Here is a 22,689-nt window from a genome sequence, read left to right on the forward strand (position 1 = left end):
CTATATAAATAAGCATACATTAACTCTCCTAAAGTAACTCTTGAACCGTTCTCATGTTCAGGCTATCCTAACTTCACATTCTTAAGAACTTTATTAACTATAAACAGTGGTAATTAGCATCATTAGATTTTTTTTCACAAACTGTGTTCTACTGCCCCCTGCTGCTGAATGTCAGATTTGAGGTGACTTTAAATTAGAGTGGGAGAGAGGGACAGAATGATGAGGATTAGGGAGACATAAGAACAGAGAATAGAGGAAGAAATAGTAAATGGAAGTGAAGGGTGCACTTTTGACATTAGTACAACCATCACCCTTACCAGTGAGTGATCACTGTTATACCCACTCCAGGGGATCTTTCCACCAGCCACCACTTCCACATTCACCCTCCTCTTGTCTGTCAGAGCCTAACATCAGCCTCACATCCAGCTCCAACCGTCTGTGTTTGTTTAACTCTTTTCCTGGCAGCTGTGATGATCGGAAGGGGTCAGGCAGGTCAGCGTGAGAGACGGGAGGCCTGATCAACCTCTTCAGTCACAGCAGGAGGAAGTGGTGGCCTTCCACAGGAACAACTCTGTGATGTTGCAATGACACCTCTGTCGTTGTCATTTCCTCCACACACACACACACACACACAATGCACAAACACGTACACATTTTGTTTTTGTTGGAATCAAAGTAAAGAAATCAGAAATGTATTCACCATGTTAGGTTTATTTACTTTTCTAAGTTATTACTTGAGGAAAGGCAGATGAGGAAAACTGAAATCAAATTCAAACTGAAATCAAATGTCAAAAAGACTGTTGGATAAAGTAAAAGCACTATTAGCACAAAAACTTTCAAATAACAGGTACCTCAAATATATTGACAGAAATAAAGAAAAATGTATTTTAGCAGGAACAATCATTGTATAGTTGTAGCTGCTTCTTGAACATAATGTACCAGTCTGCTGCTAGCATTTCATGTAACGCTGGGCTGACCCTTAAGTAGAAGAGACATTTTCCATCGACAGTGCATTGCCAAAAGACATCTAGATTATTGCTCACTTGTAGCTGTAGTTACCTGACCAACGCCAACTAAGTGCTACTGTATGGTTATGTGATGTTCACGTTGCTAGACTACAGTACACTTAAATACAGATTTGAATTAGAAATCCATTTTGCAGTTTCTCATAATATCTATGTACCATAGAACATAGATATATGTACCATAGTATCAACATTTACGGAGAAATGCTCCTAGGCACCGGTGAGAGCAGTTCTGAGAGTAGCTGAGGATCGCTTCTTAGAGCACAATGCTGGCAGTCTCCTGACTACAAGTGAAGATCTCACTCTGAGTACTATGTATTTTCAGACAGAGAAACATGGAAACCCACATTGACATCCAAAGACACCACGGTGCACACACACACACACACACACACACACACACACACACACACACACACACACACACACACACACACACACACACACACACACACACACACACACACACACACACACACACACACACACACACACACACACACACACACACACACACACACACACACACACACACAATGTCATCAACGTCTTTCCCATGGAATGTGAACAGTCCATTTAACACACATCTCTTTCTTCTGGTAAACTTATTTCAGGATGCAGGGATTCTTTCAACCTCTGACTCGACTCTAGAAGATCCCAGGCAGCAGGCGATAGGGAACTGCATCCGTGTAGCGCTTCCAGTCTTTGCCGTACTTGCTGCTGCAGCGATGCTCGTCTCTCACACAGCGGTGCACCAGCAGGATGGTCATGTAGACGATGTAGAAGTAGGGGTGAATGTGGCCGAAGCCGCAGGCTGCACAGTAGGCCAGCGAGCCCATCAGGTCGCCCGTGTAGTTGAGGTGGCGTGCCACGCCCCAGAAGCCGGAGGTCATGAGCTTGCTGTGGTGCAGGCCGCCGTCACCCGAGCGGTAGGCACACTCAATGAAGGTGGGCTTCTTGCCCCAGACGGAGCACTTCCCCTCGGTGCGGCGGAACAGGTCCTTCTGGTGGTTGGTGGAGCGGAAGACGTAGTAACCCACCAGCCCCAAGAGGAGGACAGCAGCAGCATGGGCTGTGGAGAGCTCGACTGGGTTATACACCAGGTACAGGCCCTGTAGAAAGAGACATGATTCCAAACATACAGTATGATGTCATCGCTGTTGAACAGAAAACAAGAAAGACTGCATCACAGCCATATTTAACTCAGCCAGTATAATAGAAGCATGTCGATGCATCTATCATTTCCATTACTTATTCATATTTTTTTTGCAGCGGCTTCTGTGTTGGGTGTCGGACTCATTTCTTTTTAATGATGATGTGACTTACCTGCAGCGTGTAGAGGAAGGGCAGCCACACACAGTCTCCCCAGCCCAGGTACCAGCCAAAGTGGTCATGGCAGATGTCAATCGTCTTCAGGTACCATGCCTCATTCCAGAAGAAGTCGAGAACATAGATTGCCTGGAGGAGTAGCTACTACATCAGTAGCCATTCACTGGAGGCCAAGCTTTCCTAAACTGGTTCAGTCAAAGCTACCACTCTAAGGTCTAGATTAGCTAGCTCACTCACTTAACATACCCTGCCATCTAGTGGTAAAGGGAGAGGAGTGTCTCACCTGCAGCACATTAACCAGGATCATAGAGTTGGTCACATAGCCATAGAGCTCCTGCTGTTTGGCTGCATAGGAGAGGTTGATTAGAGTCCAGGCAACAATACCAGGTCTCCCATTGAAGAAGAGCTTGAAGTCGAACCATTTGCCGATGCGGGGATTGAACTCAATGCCCATCATGTAGTTATAGAAGACGTTGCCTGTGAATTTGCTGGAAAATGACAAAGGCAAAGGCAATTCAGATTAACTATGCCCAAAGTGACAAGTTTTATGAAATATTACATGCAAGTGACAAGTTTGAATATCCTAACATACTATTGGACGCATGTAATCCTCACCAGTCCTCTGCATTGGTGGGGAAGAGGTAGGCCTTGACAAAGGCAAAGGTGGACACAGCATAGCCCAGTATGTTGGTGCACCACAGCAGTGGGATCCAGTTGTCGAAGATTATGGTGGGGGAAAACCAGTGGAAGTATTGCGCGTTGGCATACCACAGGGCATGGGTGATCAGCCACGACTGTAAACCGTTGATCTCATACTTGTTTATGAGGCCTAGGAGAGAACAAACAATGGGGGTGAAACAATGACTGCACATGGACAAAGCCATCGATCACGTGACACCATTCATTCCTATGTGAAGACACAACAACACATTGAAGCCAAATTCAGTTGTTTAAGATGGCGTCTCATGAAGACAACATGCACAGTTTGAGCTACTCCAGGAAGTGACGTTGCAGGCCAGCTCAGCGCTGCTCCCTCTCATTGAGTAACTCAAGTTGAAGGCCGACCGGGGCACTGCAGACTGCCATTAGCAACTAAATTACCCTTATAACTTTGTCTGTGTGTGATTTAAAAAGAAACGGCTCAAGGACATACATCAAGTGTATTAGAAGCAATTATTGTTACCATAACGGGCTTCAAATATTATTATTTTTTTTACACGAAAATTGCCATTTTTTAATTCACTATAATGGGGATCCTGTTTTCTGCAAACCCTGCCTGCAGTACCATGATCCGTGGCTTCAATGAGAGGGGGCAGTCATTCTCCTGGGTGGAACAGAGCCAAGTGTTTGCAGACAACTACACTTAACAGTATTGTGCGCATACAATATCTGTAAATATTAATAGAAACCAATCCTTCATGCTAGAAATCTCCAAAAACAACTTTTTTCTTCTCAGGTGCCTTACCTGCTGGGGTGCGAGCTCCATCCTGAACCCCACCTGCGTAGCCAGGCAGGAACTTATGAGTCACATCAGGAACACACATGTAGAGCACCACCTGATGGAGAAACAGTGTCATTCCACAGAACTCTCATCTGTGAAATATTCTGACGCTATAAACCATAATAAAATGCAATTTACACCAACTAAAAAATATATAGTGGCAGCCCAATTCTGATCTTTTATCTGTTCTGATTGGTCAAAGGAGCAATAATTGGGCAAAAGAATTGGGCTGCCTGTGTAAACGCAGCCTATGTCCCTCTCTTCTCTGGCCCTACCTGGAAGGAGACCCAGACGGTGTAGATCTGAGCAGCGGTCCAGGTGAAGGAGGGGGCCTTGTCCCAGATGGAGCGAAGGGTGGCCTCTCCGCTGTAGAGCTCCACCAGGGGCTGGCTGACTGAGCACTGGTACTGGTCACACACCATGACGAAGAAGAATACCAGGAAGGGAGCTGTGCACAGCAGCAGGATCACAGCGCTCAGAGAGAACCAGTCCACCTCCCTAACAGAGTGGTAGGTGTGGAGGAGATGGGGGGGAAAGACATTCAGAGTTGTAATGGTGCAAATGCATAATCATTGGAGCATTTATAATAATTAATCATTCCTTACATTTTTCCTTAAAAAAAACACTTGATACTCTAATTTGTTCGAGAGTTGTTATTATTAGGCTGTAGATCTAATCTAACATAAACGCTATCGGCCGTGTTCTGACCACTTTTCTAGAGTTTACTTTAGAAGATAAGCATGACCAGTGTATATTACAGGCTCATTTGAATAACACTGATTATATGACAAGAATGATATAGGCCATGTAGTGACTGTCCATCAGCGGAGACTGTTGAGGGGAGGACGGCTCGTAATAATGGCTGAAACGGGAGCAAATACAATGGTAGCAAACCCACGGAAACCATGGAAACCATGGAAACCATAGAATTCATGTGTTTGGTGTATTTGGCACCATTCTACTTATTCTCCTCCAGCCATTACCACGAGCCCATCCACACCAATGAAGGTGCCACCAGCCTCCCGTGCTGTCCATGTGCAGCACAAATCAACCGCATGAACAACATAAATATTGAGAGCCTAGTTTTTCCTTTTTTTTTAATAATTCTGTCGTGAATCCATTCGCTAACCCGAGTTTTGCATAAGGGCTACAACGGCAAAAACATGTATGTCACTTTTTAACTTATTTCAGTGGCAGCGACCCATAACTCAATGACAACTGGAATAGACATATAATGGAAAGACAATGCGTGGAACGACGGGAAGCTTGTGAACTGATTCAAACTGATCGTTCATTTTCCGCAGTCAAATACTTCTACTTCCTTTCCATACTACCTTTGTTGACTGAAGATTAAGCAGGTCCCCACACACAATCTTGCCCAATGTTTTGAGATGCCTCCCTCCCCAAAGAAATACAAGGTCCCCACTGTTCAGCAAGAATAGGAGCAGGCAAAATGTAATTCCGACAGCCATCAGGCTGCTCAACAGTGGGACATGGGACAGATGTAGGCCCGATTGTCAGACAGTAGGCCACAGGGACTGTGAATACGTGTGCATTGACTATGAACTTTCCAGTGTTTTCTGTATTGTGTATTTGGATGCTGACTTGACAAAAGTGAATTTCCATATAAAATGGACATTAAATATGGAATCCACAGTTGGTGGAAACAGCGCCACTCTCCGCCCCCATGGCCTTTTCTGTTGACGAAGCAGAGGTGGGGAGTGTAAAACAAGTCTCAGTACATATGCTGCTGCTCTACCGTGCGCGCAATTGATGTTGCTTGCTTTAACTACGTTGTTGTCGTGATATCGCAAACGGATGTGGCAGTTTCACCTGACGGCAGATTTAAGTATATCGTATCACAAATCATTCCTGAACCAACAGAGTGAAACCAGTGACACGTGAACCCAAGTTACCCGAGTAGAGGATTAATGACTATAGGTCTACAGCCAGTCAGCTTCATCTTACCATGCTCTTCCCCACTGCCCTGCAGGTTCCTCCGTGGTCTCAGACGCCCCCCCGTTAGAGCTGAGCCTCTGGCGCCTCCGGGTGGCCTCCATGGCCACTGCAGAAGACATCTCTAGGGAAACTGAGAGAGAGTAGAGAGTCATGGTAATAACCAGGACATAACAGACCCTACTGTACCTAATAAGGTCATGTGGGAAATCAAAGGACATCTGGGGTCCTTGAGGACCTGACATAACACACTCTGTGATGGTGCTGTACATGATGCATGGTTTGTGAATAGACTTGAGCATGATAATTCTACAATGAGAGGTTTTAGCACAATACAGTTGCGTATGTTAGCAAATCTAATGCAAGTGTTCAATCATATCAAACACATTGGAAAAATGTGTACATACACTTTAATAAGACCATAACTGCATATGGTATATGATTACTACATGGGCTCAAAGTCACCATAGAAGCTAACAAACTTTTCCACCCCCATTATTAAACTACCCATTAATAATGTTGCTCATCCCCTCCATTAAAATAAACATGTATACATGCATTACTAAGTCGCTTTGGTTAAAAGTGTCTGCTAAATGGCATATATTATATTATTATACCATAAATCAGAAGTAGGCCCTACACATGTACTGTAACAATCCACAGAAAACACTCCACAAACAGCTTCTGGAGTAGTAAAGCAGACCCACAGGGATAATAGCAGGTCTCAGTGCATAGGTTATGTCAGCTGATACGTTTTTGGACCAAATCCAGCATACAGATACAACGATAATGCTGAGGGGAACAACAGTTGTACAGGTTGACAAGGACACTTTTGGCTGAGTGACAGCTGTTACACATTCACATAGACCACTCAAATAATGTTGTGTACAAGACTGATTGAAGTACGGGTTTCATTCTCCACCCTTTTAGCGTTACTTAAAATTACTGATGGGCCTACAACAAGCGTCAGCTGTTTATATACCCGATTATTGAATAAAATATCCGCAACTCTGAAATTGTATTGTCAATAATTCTGCACGACAACGGATCGAATACATAAATAGACGATCGATAAAGGCTATCACAAAACAATTGATAACGAATTGCCTAACGCATCCATAACGCACCTCCGGAAAAAGCCATAACTCATATGGACAATAGCCCATGCATAATGTCGAGGATCATAGACGGAAAAATTACATACACATTATAAGCAGACATTTGAATAGATCTGTCTAATTAAAGATAATTTCGTGGGCTACTCACCAACTTTTAGGACCTATAGGAAAACTCTTGGCCCAGATGTTTACGATATAACGAATAAAATTTATATATTAACAACAGCTCCGCCCAAATAATAAATGCGTGTAAACGTACAGCCAATAACATCTCAGTAGGGTGCGCCACACTGCCATATCGACCTCTGATTGGGTAACACGGACCTGAAGCCACTACCGCCTGATGAGCTCATGAATGGATGGGCCATTAAAAAGACTTGAGTAAAAATATTGATACCTTAAACAGATAACTACTCAAGTAAAAGATAAAGTCAAACAGTAAAATACTACTTGAGTAAAAGTCTAAAAGTATTTGGTTCTAAATATACTTAAGTATCAAAACTAAGTGTAATTGCTAAAATATACTTAAATATCAAAAGTAAAAGTATAGATCACTTCAAATTCCTAATATTAAGCAAAGCAGACGGCGCCATTTTATTGTTTTTAAAATGTACGGACAGCCAGGGGCACACTCCAACAAATAATTTACAAATTGGGCATTTGTGTTTAGTGGATCCGCCAAATCAGAAGTAGTTCTCTTGATAAGTGCATGAAATTGATAATTTTCCCGTCCTGCTAAGCATTCAAAATGTATTGAGTACTTTTGGGTGTTAGGGAAAATGTATGGAGTAAAAAGTACATTATAATATTCAGGAATGTAACGAAGTAAAAGTAAAAGTTGTCAAAAAATAAATACTAAAGTAAATACAGATACACAAAAAAAACGTAAGTATTTTTACGTAACAAACAATATATACAGCAGAGGCGCAGCAGCTGGTTGTGTGAACGAGTTACCTGTCTCTTTAATAAGATATATGAAGAGGAGGGGCAGTAGTAGCAATGATTTGTATAACGAACTGGCCAGAACAAGCGAGGTGGGCAGAGCCAAGCACGAGTTAAGCAAGATCTTATTTTCGCGTTCTAGTGTTTTGAAACTTATCGTGTTCTAGCAATGTTTTGAAACTTGTCGCGTTCTAGCAATATTTTGAAACTTGTCTCGCGTTCTAGCAATATTTTGAAACTTGTCTCGCGTTCTAGCAATGTTTTGAATCCACTCTGTTCGTAACATGTTCTAGTTTTGGGAACAGAAAACTATATTGAGATCAAATGTTTCATCGATGAGAAAATTAGCAGAATGTGGCACAAAATCCATCTCGTTCCATCCTCTCCTACTGCCGTTAACACGGCTTCCTCTCACTACCATATTTGGTACATTATTTGAGCGAGTGGAAAAACCAAGCGGATGCTTCACATTTGTACATCCGGTGAAATATCTGTCTCATTGTTGTATTTGTGGTTGGAGTGCCCGGATTGAAGTGAAACAACGTTGCAACTCAGATAGTATTGGGTCGAGTGATACAGTAACTAATTTGAGAATTTAGACTAAGGTTCCAACGTTTGAATATCAACAAGGATATTTTGTTGCACCATTATATAAAATGGGACGAAAGGTTATATTAGTTACGTGCTCAGTGATACAACGGGCACTAGATTTTGACGGAAACTTTGGAGAAAATTACAAAGAAGTCAGAATAAAAAAATCCATTAATTGAAGATTCATTGTCCATTTAGCTTAAATTGTAGTGGGCTCATATACAGGGCTGTTTTTTTTTTACCCCTTTTTCTCCCCAATTTCGTGGTATCCAATTGTTGTAGTAGCTACTATCTTGTCTCATCGCTACATTTCCCGTACGGGCTCGGGAGAGACGAAGGTTGAAAGTCATGCGTCCTCCAATACACAACCCAACCAAGCCACACTGCTTCTTAACACAGTGCGCATCCAACCCGGAAGCCAGCCGCACCAATGCGCCGGAGGAAACACCGTGCACCTGGCCACCTTGGCTAACGCACACTGCGCCCGGCCCGCCACAGGAGTCGCTGGTGCGCGATGAGACAAGGACACCCCTACCGACCAAGCCCTCCCTAACCCGGGCGATGCTAGGCCAATTGTGCGTCGCCCCACAGGGCTGTTTTAAAGGTCATACTGTGTTGTGATGATTTATAAACATTTCACTCATAAGCCTATAGTCTACTATACTAGGTTACTTGCTCTGCTGGAATAGCGTGCACATCTTGCAAATCAGGAATCTGGACATGCCATTAACATTAATAATGATATATCCTCATGCCTAGGTATCGCGAAAGCCAAGTCTCAGGGGAAAAATACAGATTGGGACCAGAACTGAAAATATGGTATTTATTAAGTACATCTCCTTCATCGAAGTTGTGATTGTTGAGTACATTACTGTATACAGTGAGTAGCCTACAGCACACATTTAGCTTATTAGACAAATGTATGTCTTTGTTTATTTGACTCCTATGAAGCTCTGTGCTTGTGCATATAATAAGCATCCTACATGGCCATGCCTGCTCTGAATTTCCATGAACTTTCCCTCAACCCCCTCTCTTTCTGTCCCTGGTCATCAGTGGGTATGGCTGTGCAGACCACTTCTACGAGTCAGACACCCTGCTGCACTGTTTCTAGCTACTCAGGAAGCTGCTAGGGTCACCTGTCACCCAGGACATCATCTGACAAGCACTTCAGCTATGTTGTGGCTCTCTTTGCCCCCTGGACTATCACACCCCACTAAACAGTGTATGTTGCTGTTTAGTGTGTATGTTGCTGTGGCTAATGTTCATTATAAGTCTTGGAAACCGGGAGTTCTGCTGGTTTTCACCATGGAATAAACTCAGGTTAGTGATCAACATAGAATCTGCACAAGAAAGCCTACCTTCTGAACATAATGATAATGCTTTGATAAACAGGGAAATGAAAGATTATCCGGTACTTGTGTATACTTTTTAGCCAGTAGTTCTGAAAGTAGGGCTCATAAGCCAAAAGTATTCTCAGAAAATCGCATACTGTGTCACAAATGTTCAGATATGTCCACCAAGTCATTGCTCTCTTTCTCTCTCGCTCTGCTGTGTGTGCATCTTGATAGTTGACACTCAAATGGCGAGGGGCAGAAGCTCATTGGCTAGAACTCGAATTGCTACGGGGCTGGGCCACATAGGGGAACATTTAGGGGAAATGGCACAGCACAGCTTCGAGAAAAACAGTTGTTTTTAAACTAGGGATTTTGTGGCTAATTTAGGGAAGACAGTCATTTTGCTCATAGATTATGTATATATGAACTACACATGGACACTATCCAGCCCAAAGCGGGAGGTTTAAAAAATACTTAGTTTTCACCAAAGTACCAGAGCATGTCTTTAAATGTTTTGATCTAAGGTCAAAGCAGATTTGGTAAGTGGAAAAGGACAATAATCCATTTATTTCACATCACACATAATAACATGTACGCATTTAGCTACCCCCCCCCCCATAACACCTGAAACTATCTGTACGTGACCAATAAACTTTGATTTGATTTGAACATGGCATTATTGTGCTTGTCTGCCACAGACATGTGGAGGAGTACTTCCTGCCCAGGATGATCCAGGATGTGACAGGACAGGTAGGATCAATCTCTCTCCCTACCTCTCTCTCTAATAGTGGTGGGGTGTTGGTATGCACTAAAAAGGATCAGTGATGAGGATTATTTGCATGTTTCTTCATTTAAAGGGAAACTGTACCATTAATATACAGTACCAGTCAAAAGTTTGGACACACCTACTCATTCAAAGATTTCTTTATTTTTACTATTTTCTACCTTGTGGCATAATAGTGAAGACATCAAAACTATGAAATAACACATATGGAATCACGTAGTAACCCAAAAAGTGTTAAACAAATTAAAATATATTTTATATTTGAGATTCTTTAAAGTAGTCACCAATTTGACTTGATTACAGATTTGCACACTCTTGGCATTCTCTCAACCAGATTCACCTGGAATGCTTTTCCAACAGTCTTGAAGGAGTTCCCAAAAATGCTGAGCACTTGTTGGCTGCTTTTCCTTCACTCTGCAGTCCAACTCATCCCAAACCATCTCAATTGGGTTGAGGTCGGGTGATTGTGGAGGCAAGGTTATTATCTGATGCAGCACTCCATCACTCTCCTTCTTGGTCAAATAGCCCTTACACAGCCTGGAGGTGTGTTGTGTCATTGTCCTGTTGAAAATCAAATGATAGTGGGACTAAGCGCAAACCAGATGAGATGGCGTATCACTGCAGAATGCTGTGGTAGCCGTGCTGGTTAAGTGTGCCTTGAATTCTAAATACATCACAGACAGTGTCAACAGCGAAGCACCATCACACCTTCTCTTCCATGCTTCACTGTGGGAACTTCACATACAGAGATAATCTGTTCACCTACTCCGCGTCTTACAAAGTCACTGCAGTTGGAACCAAAAACCTCAAAATTAGACTCATCAAAGCAAAGATTTCCACTGGTCTAATGTCCATTGCTCGTGTAACTTGGCCCAAGCAAGTCTCTTCTTATTATTGTTATCCTTTGTTAGTGGTTTCTATGCAGCAATTTGACCACGAAGGCTTGATTCATGCAGTCTCCTCTGAACAGTTGAGATGTCTGCTTATTTTATTTTTACCTTTATTTAACCAGGCAAGTCAGTTAAGAACAAATTCTTATTTTCAATGACGGCCTAGGAACAGTGAACTGCCTGTTCAGGGGCAGAACGACAGATTTGTACCTTGTCAGCTCGGGGGTTTGAATTTGAACCTTCCGGTTACTAGTCCAACACTCTAACCACTAGGCTACCCTGAACTCTGAGGCATTTACTTGAGCTACTTCCTCTGCAGCAGAGGTAACTCTGGGTCTTCCTTTCCTGTGGCGGTCCTCATGAGAGCCAGTTTCATCATAGCACTTGATGGTTTCTCTGGTTACCCTTGAAGAAACTTTAAAAGCTCTTGACCTTCATATCTTAAAACAATGATGGACTGTCAATTCTCTTTGCTTATTTGAGCTGTTCTTGCCATAATGCAGACTTGGTATTGCCTATCAAACTTAGCTCTGTAGCTCAGTTGGTAGAGCATGGCGCTTGTAACGCCAGGGTAGTGGGTTCGATCCCCGGGACCACCCATACGTAGAATGTATGCACACATGACTGTAAGTCGCTTTAGATAAAAGCGTCTGCTAAATGGCATATATTATTATTATTATCTTGTGTATACCACCCCTACCTAGTCACAACACAACTGATTGGCTCAAACGCATTAAGACGGAAAGAAATTCCGCAAATTAACATTTAACAAGGCACACCTGTTAATTGAAATGCATTACAGTTGACTACCTCATGAAGCTGGTTGAGAGAATGCCAAGAGTGTGCAAAGCTGTCAAGGCAAAGGGTGGCTACTGTAACGGCGTTCGTCAGTTGAAGGAGAAGCAGACCAAAATGCAGCGTGGTAGTTACTCATGTTCTTTAATGAAGAATCAACGATATGGGTGGGCGTCTGTCCATGGTGACGGCTCCGGCTCGGGACGTGGACCCCACTCCATAAATGTCATAGTTCTTCCCCCTTGCGTCCTGGGATAATCCACCCTCGCCACCGACCATGGCCTAATAGTCCTCACCCAGAACCCCACTGGACTGAGGGGCAGCTCGTGACTGAGGGGCAGCTCGTGACTGAGGGGCAGCTCGTGACTGAGGGGCAGCTCGTGACTGAGGGGCAGCTCGTGACTGAGGGGCAGCTCGTGACTGAGGGGCAGCTCGTGACTGAGGGGCAGCTCGTGACTGAGGGGCAGCTCGGGACTGAGGGGCAGCTCGGAACTGAGGGGCAGCCCGGGACTGAGGGGCAGCCCGGGACTGAGGGGAAGCCCGGGACTGAGGGGAAGCCCGGGACTGAGGGGAAGCCCGGGACTGAGGGGAAGCCCGGGACTGAGGGGAAGCCCAGTACTGAGGGGAAGCTCAGGCAGGTAGTTGGCTCCGGCAGATCCTGGCTGGCTGGCGGATCTGGAAGAGTCTGGTTGACTGGCAGATCTGGAAGAGTCTGGTTGACTGGCAGATCTGGAAGAGTCTGGTTGACTGGCAGATCTGGAAGAGTCTGGTTGACTGGCAGATCTGGAAGAGTCTGGTCGACTGGCAGATCTGGAAGATCATGGCTGACTGGCGGATCTAGCTGCTCTGGCTGCTCCATGCAGATTGGCAGCTCTGGCTGCTCCATGCAGACTGGCAGCTCTGGCTGTTCCATGTAGACTGGCAGCTCTGACTGCTCCATGCAGACTGGCAGCTCTGGCTGTTCCATGTAGACTGGCAGCTCTGACTGCTCCATGCAGATAGACATCTCAGGCTGCTCCATGCAGACTGACATCTCACGCTGCTCCTTGCAGGCTGGCAGCTCTGGCTGCTCCATGCAGGCTGGCAGCTCTGGCTGCTCCATGCAGGCTGGCAGCTCTGGCTGCTCCATGCAGACTGGCAGCTCTGGCTGCTCCATGCAGACTGGCAGCTCTGGCTGCTCCATGCAGATAGAGAGCTCAGGCTGCTCCATGCAGACTGACATCTCACGCTGCTCCATGCAGGCTGGCAGCTCTGGCTGCTCCATGCAGGCTGGCAGCTCTGGCTGCTCCATGCAGACTGGCAGCTCTGGCTGCTCCATGCAGACTGGCAGCTCTGGCTGCTCCATGCAGGCTGACAGCTCAGGCTGCTCCATGCAGACTGGCAGCTCTGGCTGCTCCATGCAGACTGGCATCTCTGGCTGCTCCATGCAGTCTGGCAGCTCAGGCTGCGCTGAACAGGCGGGAGACTCCAGCAGCACTGTAGAGGCGGGAGACTCCAGCAGCGCTGTAGAGGAGGAAGGCTCTGGCTGTGCTGAACAGGCGGGAGGCTCCGGCAGCGCAGGAGAGGAGAAAGGCTCTGGCTGCGCTAAACAGGCGGGAGACTCCAGCAGCGCTGTAGAGGAGGAAGGCTCTGGCTGTGCTGAACAGGCGGGAGGCTCCAACAGCGCTGTAGAGGAGGAAGGCTCTGGCTGGGCTGAACAGGCGAGGCGCACTGAAGGCCTGGTGCGTGGTGCTGGAACTGGTGGTACTGGATCGAGGACACGCACAGGAAGCCTGGTGCAGGGAGCTGCCACTGGAGGACTGGTGTGTGGAGGTGGCTCTGGATAGACCGGACCGTGCAGGCGCACTGGAGCTCTTGAGCACCGAGCCTGCCCAACCTTACCTGGCTCGATGCCCACTCTAGCCCGGCCAATACGAAGAGCTGGTATGTACCGCACCGGGCTATGTAGCCGCACTGGAGACACCGTGCGCTCCATAGCATAACGCGGTGCCTGCCCGGTCTCTCTAGCCCCCCGGTAAGCACAAGGAGTTTGCGCAGGTCTCCTACCTGGCATCGCCATACTCCCTGTGAGCCCCCCCCAATACATTTTAGGGGCTGACTCTCAGGCTTCCATCCGCGTCGCCGTGCTGCCTCTTCATACCAGTGCCTCTCCGCTTTCATCGCCTCCGGTTCTTCTTTGGGGCGTCGATATTCAGCAGGCTGTGCCCATGGTCCTTTTCCGTCCAATATCTCTTCCCAAGTCCAGAAGTCCTTTGATCGCTGCTCCTCACGATTAACAGGGGGAGTTGGCTCAGGTCTGTCTCCTGATTCTGCCACACTCTCCCTGAGCCCCCACCCAATACATTTTTGGGGCTGCTTTTCGGGCTTCCTTGCCAACTGTGTTCCCTCGTATCGTCGGCTCCTCTCTCCGGCTGCCTCTGCTCTCCTAAGTGCCTCCACCTGTTCCCATGGGAGGCGATCTCTTCCGGCCAGTATCTCCTCCCAAGTGTAACAACCTTTGCCATCCAACACGTCTTCCCATGTCAATTCCTCCTTTCGCTGCTCCTGCTGTCGCTGCCTGTTACCACGCTGCTTGGTCCGTGTGTGGTGGGTGATTCTGTAACGCCGTTCGTCAGTTGAAGGAGAAGCGGACCAAAATGCAGTGTGGTGGTTACTCATGTTCTTTAATGAAGAATCGACGATACATGAAATAACTAAAATATACAAAAAACAACAAACGAAACGCGAAACCTATTACAGCCTATCTGGTGAACACTAACACAGAGACCGGAACAATCACCCACGAAAACACTCACAGAATATGGCTGCCTAAATATGGTTCCCAATCAGAGACAACGAGAATCACCTGACTCTGATTGAGAACCACCTCAGGCAACCATAGACTACGTCGACGCCCCACAAAACCCCAAGACAAAAACACACCACAATAACCCAAGTCACACCCTGGCCTGACCAAATATATAAAGAAAACACAAAATACTAAGACCAAGGCGTGACAGCTACTTTGAAGAATACATTTGTTTAACACTTTTTGGTTTCCTATATGATTCCATATGTGCTATTTAATAGTTTGATGTCTTCACTATTATTCTACAATGTGGAAAATAGTAATAATAATAATAATAATATATGCCATTTAGCAGACGCTTTTATCCAAAGCGACTTACAGTCATGTGTGCATACATTCTACGTATGGGTGGTCCCGGGGATCGAACCCACTACCCTGGCGTTACAAGCGCCATGCTCTACCACTGAGCTACACAGGACCAAGACCCTTGAATGAGTAGGTGTGTCCAAACTTTTGACTGGTACTGTATATGTGCAGCAATCAATAGTATCATCAATTTAATGGGATCGTTAATGAAATTATTTTCCATTGTTCTGTCTCTTGAAGGACACTGTCCCCTTTGTTCACTGCGTCCTCTCAACCAAAGACATCTGCATCGGGAGTGAGGTCTGTGCTGAACTGTGGAACCCTAGGAGGCACATTCAATTAAGAGCCTCAAACGAAGGTCTTTTCTTTTCAAACCTTACTCAATTTCTGTAATGAGTTGTGTACTACTGTGTGCCATCAGTCATTTGTGTAATGGATTGAAAGAGAGCTCAAATGTTTTTTTGAGAGATTAAGTGAGATTGCTTATGTGAATAAATATATACAGTATACAGTTTTTCTAGTAAGCTACAGTATGTAATGAAGTATGTGGGAATGCCATGTGCTTGGCAGCCCCCATGTGGACATGGGTCTGGACGGTGTGGAGATCTTCACCAACTCCTCAGCCAGCTACCACGAGCTACGCAAGGCAGACCACAGAGTCATCCTGGTTAAATCAGCCACCACGAAGGTGATCATACACACACGAACGGACGGACGGACACATGCACATGTTACACCGCCCTCAAACTCAACTCTGGACCTCGAAGTCGGTTCCACTGCATTCTTTTATTGTTCCCCTCTAATCAGGGACCGGTATAGACCTGGGACAACAGGTGTGTGTGCAATTAATTATGAGATCGAGCAGAAAACCAGCGGGCTCCGGACCACGTAGGCTAAGGGTTGAGTATCCCTGTTACACAGTATGTTTAGTGAGAGTAGAGGTACTGCATGTTGCCTGCCCAGTAACCATTTAGAGGTACTGTTTTGTCATTAAAGCACTGCTCCATTTCATACAGTTTTTTGCCTACATGTATATTTTGATTAGTATGAGTTTGGGTAACACTTATCATCACATTGATCCTAGACGTGTGTAATAGCACTGTAATTATTACATAACTACATTGTTGTTTCATGTTATTTTGAGTTAATTGTTATTGCATAGTAATGAAGTTGGGCAGTTTCTAATATTACAAGTGGAATAAGGACAAGTGTGTTGTTGTTTTGCACAGAGTGTGTGTGTGTGTGGGGGGGGGGGGATCTATGTGTTTGCCAATCAGAAGGGTTGTGATGGAGACAGACTCTACTATGATGGTTGTGCCATTGTGGCCATCAACGAGGACATAGTGGCCCAGGGAAGAAAGTTCTTCCTGGACGACTTGGTAAAGACAGGCAAAACATAACGGAAAGCAAATGTGAGAAGAATATCTTGCAGCCTATTCTTTCACCCTCACTTCACACACCCGCTGTGAGCTGTGCTTGATTACATGGCATGCCATGTCAGCATGTCGTGTAATGTTATTGTTAATGTTAGCCAGTTCCCAAAGGGAACTCTTGGACAGTGTGTGTGTGTGTGTGTGTGTGTGTGTGTGTGTGTGTGTGTGTGTGTGTGTGTGTGTGTGTGTGTGTGTGTGTGTGTGTGTGTGTGTGTGTGTGTGTTGCAGGAGGTTGTGTCACTCTGGGTCTGGAGGATGTCCACAGCTACAGAGGAGAGCATTGCCACCCACATGTGGTGAGCTGACATCTCTCTTCAAAACAGGGCTCTTTTTACTTCTCATAAATGGCAGGTGTGATTCAGAAACGCCTTACTCCCCTAGTGAAACTAGCCACTCAAGGGAAGCCAGAGGTAATCCTGTTCAACATTCAACTCCCCAACCCAAGGCTCTGTCTCTGTCCAGTGTCGTCTTTCCTCCCTACACTTGAGAGTCACTTTAACTTCTCCCTTCAGTTATTGACTCAGACTCAAAATAAAATGCCCATTACATTTGAAATGTCACATGGTTTGCTGTTATGTCCTCCACTGTGTCCAGGAGTATGAGCACAAGCTGTACCATCGAGTCAAAGTGGACTTCTCCTGGTCTGATTGTGAAGATGTCTACCTCCCCACTCGCCAGCCCATTGAGTGACAGATCCACACCCCTGAGGAAGAGATTCGGCATGGCACCCCCTGACAAAGACTGTGATCACAAGAGTGTTGTGTGGCTAAAATAAATAGTAGCCATTTTTGACTGTGTCTCCCTGTATTTTCTTTTTCACCATGGAATCATTGGAAACAGACAGAAACAGCAGCTACTATATCGCCACACAGAGGATTCTGAAGCATGGAGTGTGACATTCATTTACCCTGACTGCTCCCTTTGTGTCTGAAACTGAGCTGCCTGTCTTTGGTGGAGCCAATCCCTGTGAGAGAAGTTAAAACTAAAAAGACACGTTTTATTTAAAGCTACTTTCCAGATCATGTGACTGCCCACCTCTTTACAGTTTACAGTGTACACATACAGACCCTTCTATTCATGTGACAAACAAGCACAGGCCTTAATTCTAACCTGCAATTTGACCCATGTCAAATACATGCACATGCGTGTCTCTGTGGTCTTGTCTTTGGTGTCTTCAGCCTGGGTCCAGCATGTTGGCTTTGGGAATACCTAAGGAGAAGTGGTCAGATGTGTAGTGCTTGCGCTTACTTGCGTATTACTGAATATTTGTACTGAATATTTATATTGTCTGTATATCTCTGTCCATAAACACCCCTGTTATTCCCTGCTCCAGGCTGGTTTCCTCCTGCCCCTCAGTGGTGGTGTGGACACTTCCTCTGCAGCCTGCGTTGTCTACCCCATTTGTGTGCTGGTCTGCCAGGCAGTCAGAGATGGCAGTGAGTACTGGACTGGATACTGTACAGGCCCATAATGGTTTGTTGTGTCCCACAAGGAACACATGGCTCCTATTCTAAAGTTTGACGTTGCATTCAAAGTTTGTCACTACAGCTTCGGACAGCTACAGCTTCAACTTCTTTCCTTCCTTCCCTCCCTCTCCCTGTATCAGACTCCCAGGTGCTGGAGGATGTTCAAAGGGTAGGGATGTGATGTGTCCTACACCACCACTGGATCCACTGGAGCTGTGTGGACGCATCTTCACCACCTGCTACATGGCCAGTGAGAACTCCTCGGTGGGAACCCGTAAGAGGGCCAAAGAGCTGGCTGCTCAGATTGGGAGGTGAGTGAGCGTCACTGGCCCCATCTTAGTTGGGCAGTTACAGAATAACAAATTAGAACATCTGTTGCATCTTGTTATAAATCTCACCGTGTGCTTTTCTTCGAAAGTTATTTTTCTTCTTTGTATTTTTCTTGTTGATTCAGTTCACACATGAACCTCAACATCGACATGGCAGTGAAAGGCATGCTGGGAATCTTCTCCATGGTTACGGGAAAGTGTCTCCAGTTTCCATGCTAATGGTGGAAGCACCAGAGAAAACCTTGCCCTACAGAATGTGCAAATGGGTTAAGTGTAAAGGGTCCAGGAGTACAGGTCCAATACATTGTTCAGGTGATACCTGAAACACTACAACAAAGCAGAGACCTGTTTTTTGCAAAGTGAAAAAACAAATCTAAGATGAGCAGGGCTTTTGCCCTCGCTTGCACTTCTCTTTTATTGCGCCATTTACTTGCATATTCACACATGCTCACCACAATCCCCACACCATCATGTTTCCATTGAACAGTCTGAGCTGAGGAAACAATTGTGTGGTGTGTGAATTTGATGATCATTTACTGTTTTGGGGCGGCAGGTAGCCTAGTGGTTAGAGCGTTGGGCCAGTAACCAAAAGGTTGCTGGATCAAACCCCTGAGCTGACAAGGTAAAAATCTGCCCCTGTTTCCTCAGCTCAGACTGTTCAACAGAAACCTCTCATGTGGAAGAGAGGTTAGTGAGTACTTGTCACGTTCGTTGAAAGGAGTAGAGTTCCACATATTTTAATAAATCGAAATTCACCAAACAAAACACTAAAGCACAACCGAAACATGATGCTAACAGGGCAACTATACATAGTCAAGATCCCACAAATCACAATGGGGAAATGGCTACTTAAATATGATCCCCAATCAGAGACAAAGATCAACAGCTGTTTCTGATTGGGAACCATACCAGGCCAACATAAACCATTAATCACCTAGATGACCCACTCTAGTCACTATCACGCCCAACCAACATAGAGAATAAACAGCTCTCTATGGTCAGGGTGTGACAGTACTAGAGAATGTCAATGTTTTTTATTTTTTTATTTAGAATTTTCTGTCTCACATTTTTTTTATTTATTCAGTGTTGTCTGCTTCAGTCCAACATAAAATAACAAAAATAGTATGGACCCCTCTTTCTATTTGACCTTCACCTCAATACCCCTCTATTCTGCAGCCTAGCTGGCTACTTCACTAAGTAAGTATGACTGCTCAGTAAGGCAGACCTGACAAGCTTCCTGCAGTACTGTGTCGAAAAGTTCCAGCTCACCGCCCTCAGAAGGTGAAGCATGCTGTTCTGCAAATCCATATTCTTCTCTGGGACAATACAAAACAGTCAGTATAATGTCAGGAGACTCACCGTGTTGGCAACTGTCATTATGTCCTCTGTAGTATCATGGCTGCACCTCCCACTGCAGAGCTGGAGCCCCTGACAGACGGCCAGGTGTCGCAGACTGATGAGGTAACAAGTCACCACTAGTGGAGCCAGATGTGGCCTTGGGCCCTCTGACTATGTTGATCATTGTGGGTGTGGGCCAACCACATATGAAGTGACAACTTATTGTTATTTTTTTCCTTTTTTCTTCTCACATACTGTACAACACACACTGCTGGGATTGACCTTTATTTATACGTATTAAGAAAAGTTGACATTTAAGACTTAGGAGTTAAAGTCATACCATATACCGTAAATAAAAAAAACCCAGCTCTATTCAGCTTGACTACTGTTGTTATTGTCCTGCCATGCTTTTCCTCTGTGGCTGTGTTGACTGTGTGGCTCAACTTTCCCTTGTCCGTGACTGCTGTCTATATATACCACCTCACAAGCTTGGAAGATGGATGTCTCTTCGGGGATGTCATCTGTGCACATAGCTTGTTCTGTTATGGTGTAATCTGACCTCTTCCTTATCCCTTGCTGTCGTCCTCTCTCTTGCTCTCTCTGTGTCCCCCTCTCGTCAGCCTGATATAGGGATGACATACTCAGAGCTGTCTGTGATTGGCCGGATCAGGAAGATCTCCAAGTGCGTCCCGTACAGCATGTCCTGCAAACTCATCCGCACGTGGAGGGAGGTCCTCTCCCCTCCACAGGTCACTCTACATCCCTGTATCCCACACATTTACTATTTTCATACTATTATATGCCTACCGTGTAAAAAACGAGGAAAACTCTCAATGATAGTGTTATGTTTCACACAAAGTCATGTACACACTGAGTGTACAAAACATGAAGAACACCTTCCTAATATTGAGTTGCATGGACTCTACAAGGTGTCAAATGCGTTCCACAGGGATGCTGGCCCATGTTGACTCCAATTCTTCCCACAGTTGTGTCAAGTTGGCTGGATGTCCTTTGGGTGGTGGACCGTTCTTGACACACACGGGAAACTGTTGAGCGTGAAAAACCCAGCAGCGTTGCAGTTCTTGACACAACCCAGTGCACATGGCACCTACTCCCATACCCCGTTCAAAGGCATTTAAATATTTTGTCTTGCCCATTCACCCTATGAATGGGACACATACACAATCCATGTCTCAATTGTCTTAAGGATTAAAGGTTGTTCTTTAACCTGTGTCCTCCCCTTTAATTACACTGATTGAAGTGCATTTAATAATAAGAGATCATAGCTTTCACCAAGATTCCCCTGGTTAGTCTATGTCATGGAAAGAGAAGGTGTTCATAATGTTTTGTGCACTCAGTGTATGATATCTATTTGTATGATTGAGAATAACACTTCTTCTGACCATTGAAATTTCAGGGGGCAGCCAAAGTGAAACACTTCTTCCAGATGTATTCTGTGAACAGACACAAAATGACAACTGTGACACCATCCTACCACACTGAGAGTTATGGATGGCCCCGATGACAACCGCTTTGACCTCAGGCCATTGCTCTACAACACTCGCTGGTCCTGGCAGTACAGAGCCATTGATAATCAGGTGGGGATCCAACAGTCAACATGACATTTTACTGTGGATCTTTCACATTTGCTTGTTCCCTCAACGGCTTTAGCGGATTTGATTTAATCTCACAAGAATTGTGAACGTCCACTGAGTCCACTGAACATGGTAAGTTATTGTTATTTCATACATAGGTGTCCAAGAGGGAGGTTGGGAATGACTACCACAACTACCACAGCATATAAATCTTGGTGGGGCACGACAAGCGGATAAGAGGTAATCCATAATATTAATTAAGACATTAATGAGCGAGCTAGGATGGATGTAGTCATAACTATTTGTTCAGCACTTTTGAAATGTACAGCGACAGAATTCAGAACATGGGTCATTCTTATAGTGTTCTCCCTGTACACCAAATCAGAACCGTAGGATATATAAAGGGGGCATATAAGCAGACAATTTTTATTTAACTAGGCTAGTCAGTTAAGAACAAATTCTTACTTTCAAAGACGGCCTAGGAACAGTGGGTTAACTGCCTTGTTCAGGGGCAGAACGACAGATATTTACATTGTCAGCTCGGGGATTCAATCTTGCAATCTTTCGGTTACTAGTCCAACGCTCTAACCACTATGCTACCTGCTGCCCCATTAATGAAAGCTCTTACAATATTAGATTGATTACATTTCTCAAAAACAGGTTATAGGTTACATGTGCACCACCAAGTCAGAACAGTAGGCAAAATTAAGAGTTGAAAATATACCAAATTATTAGTGTGAGGCACATGTGCTACGAACACCTTACTACACAACATACACTTAGTATTACTTTCTTAGCTACAGTATACATATCTCCCTGACATATTACATAATTTAAGCAGCAGCATACAATATATTTTTGGACTCACCTTGTTGTGCTGTGCTCACTTAAACAGGAAGGTGGTGCGGCGGTCCTTTTGTGGGCAAATTTTGTCATCAAACTTTGTAATCAAATGCTGGCATTCTCTGGATTTATGGTGCTTTCAAGACACCTGGGAACTTTGAAAAAAATAAGGTTGAATCATGATGACGTCTGTGATCTTCAGGTTGTAGCTCTAGAAAAAAAGCCAGAGTTCCCAATTTACAATTCCGAGTTGGATGAAAGTTCAA

At 45.0% G+C, this 22,689-nt stretch overlaps 1 protein-coding gene and 1 pseudogene across 2 annotated transcripts; one reads left to right on the top strand and one right to left on the bottom strand.

Annotated features, from left to right (window-relative positions):
* Nucleotides 1–691: 691 nt before the first annotated feature.
* On the bottom strand, nucleotides 692–20,029 carry LOC124033896 (7-dehydrocholesterol reductase-like). 2 transcript variants are annotated; one of them, XM_046346299.1, is made up of 8 exons: nucleotides 20,007–20,029; nucleotides 5,824–5,944; nucleotides 4,131–4,353; nucleotides 3,820–3,910; nucleotides 2,970–3,183; nucleotides 2,638–2,842; nucleotides 2,352–2,483; nucleotides 692–2,137 (listed from the first exon to the last, which is right to left on the bottom strand). In XM_046346299.1, the coding sequence occupies exons 2-8, from the start codon at nucleotides 5,931–5,933 to the stop codon at nucleotides 1,673–1,675; spliced, it is 1,440 nt and encodes a 479-aa protein (XP_046202255.1). In that variant the 5' UTR covers nucleotides 5,934–5,944; nucleotides 20,007–20,029; the 3' UTR covers nucleotides 692–1,672. The 2 variants fall into 2 exon arrangements, with proteins under 2 accessions (XP_046202255.1, XP_046202254.1); XM_046346298.1 differs by lacking the exon at nucleotides 20,007–20,029 and adding an exon at nucleotides 7,078–7,191.
* LOC124032962 lies at nucleotides 17,574–21,907 on the top strand (annotated as a pseudogene).
* The last annotated feature ends 782 nt before the right edge of the window (nucleotides 21,908–22,689 follow it).

Source organism: Oncorhynchus gorbuscha, linkage group LG04 (genome assembly GCF_021184085.1).
Source record: "Oncorhynchus gorbuscha isolate QuinsamMale2020 ecotype Even-year linkage group LG04, OgorEven_v1.0, whole genome shotgun sequence".
Classification (NCBI taxonomy): Eukaryota; Metazoa; Chordata; class Actinopteri; order Salmoniformes; family Salmonidae; genus Oncorhynchus; species Oncorhynchus gorbuscha.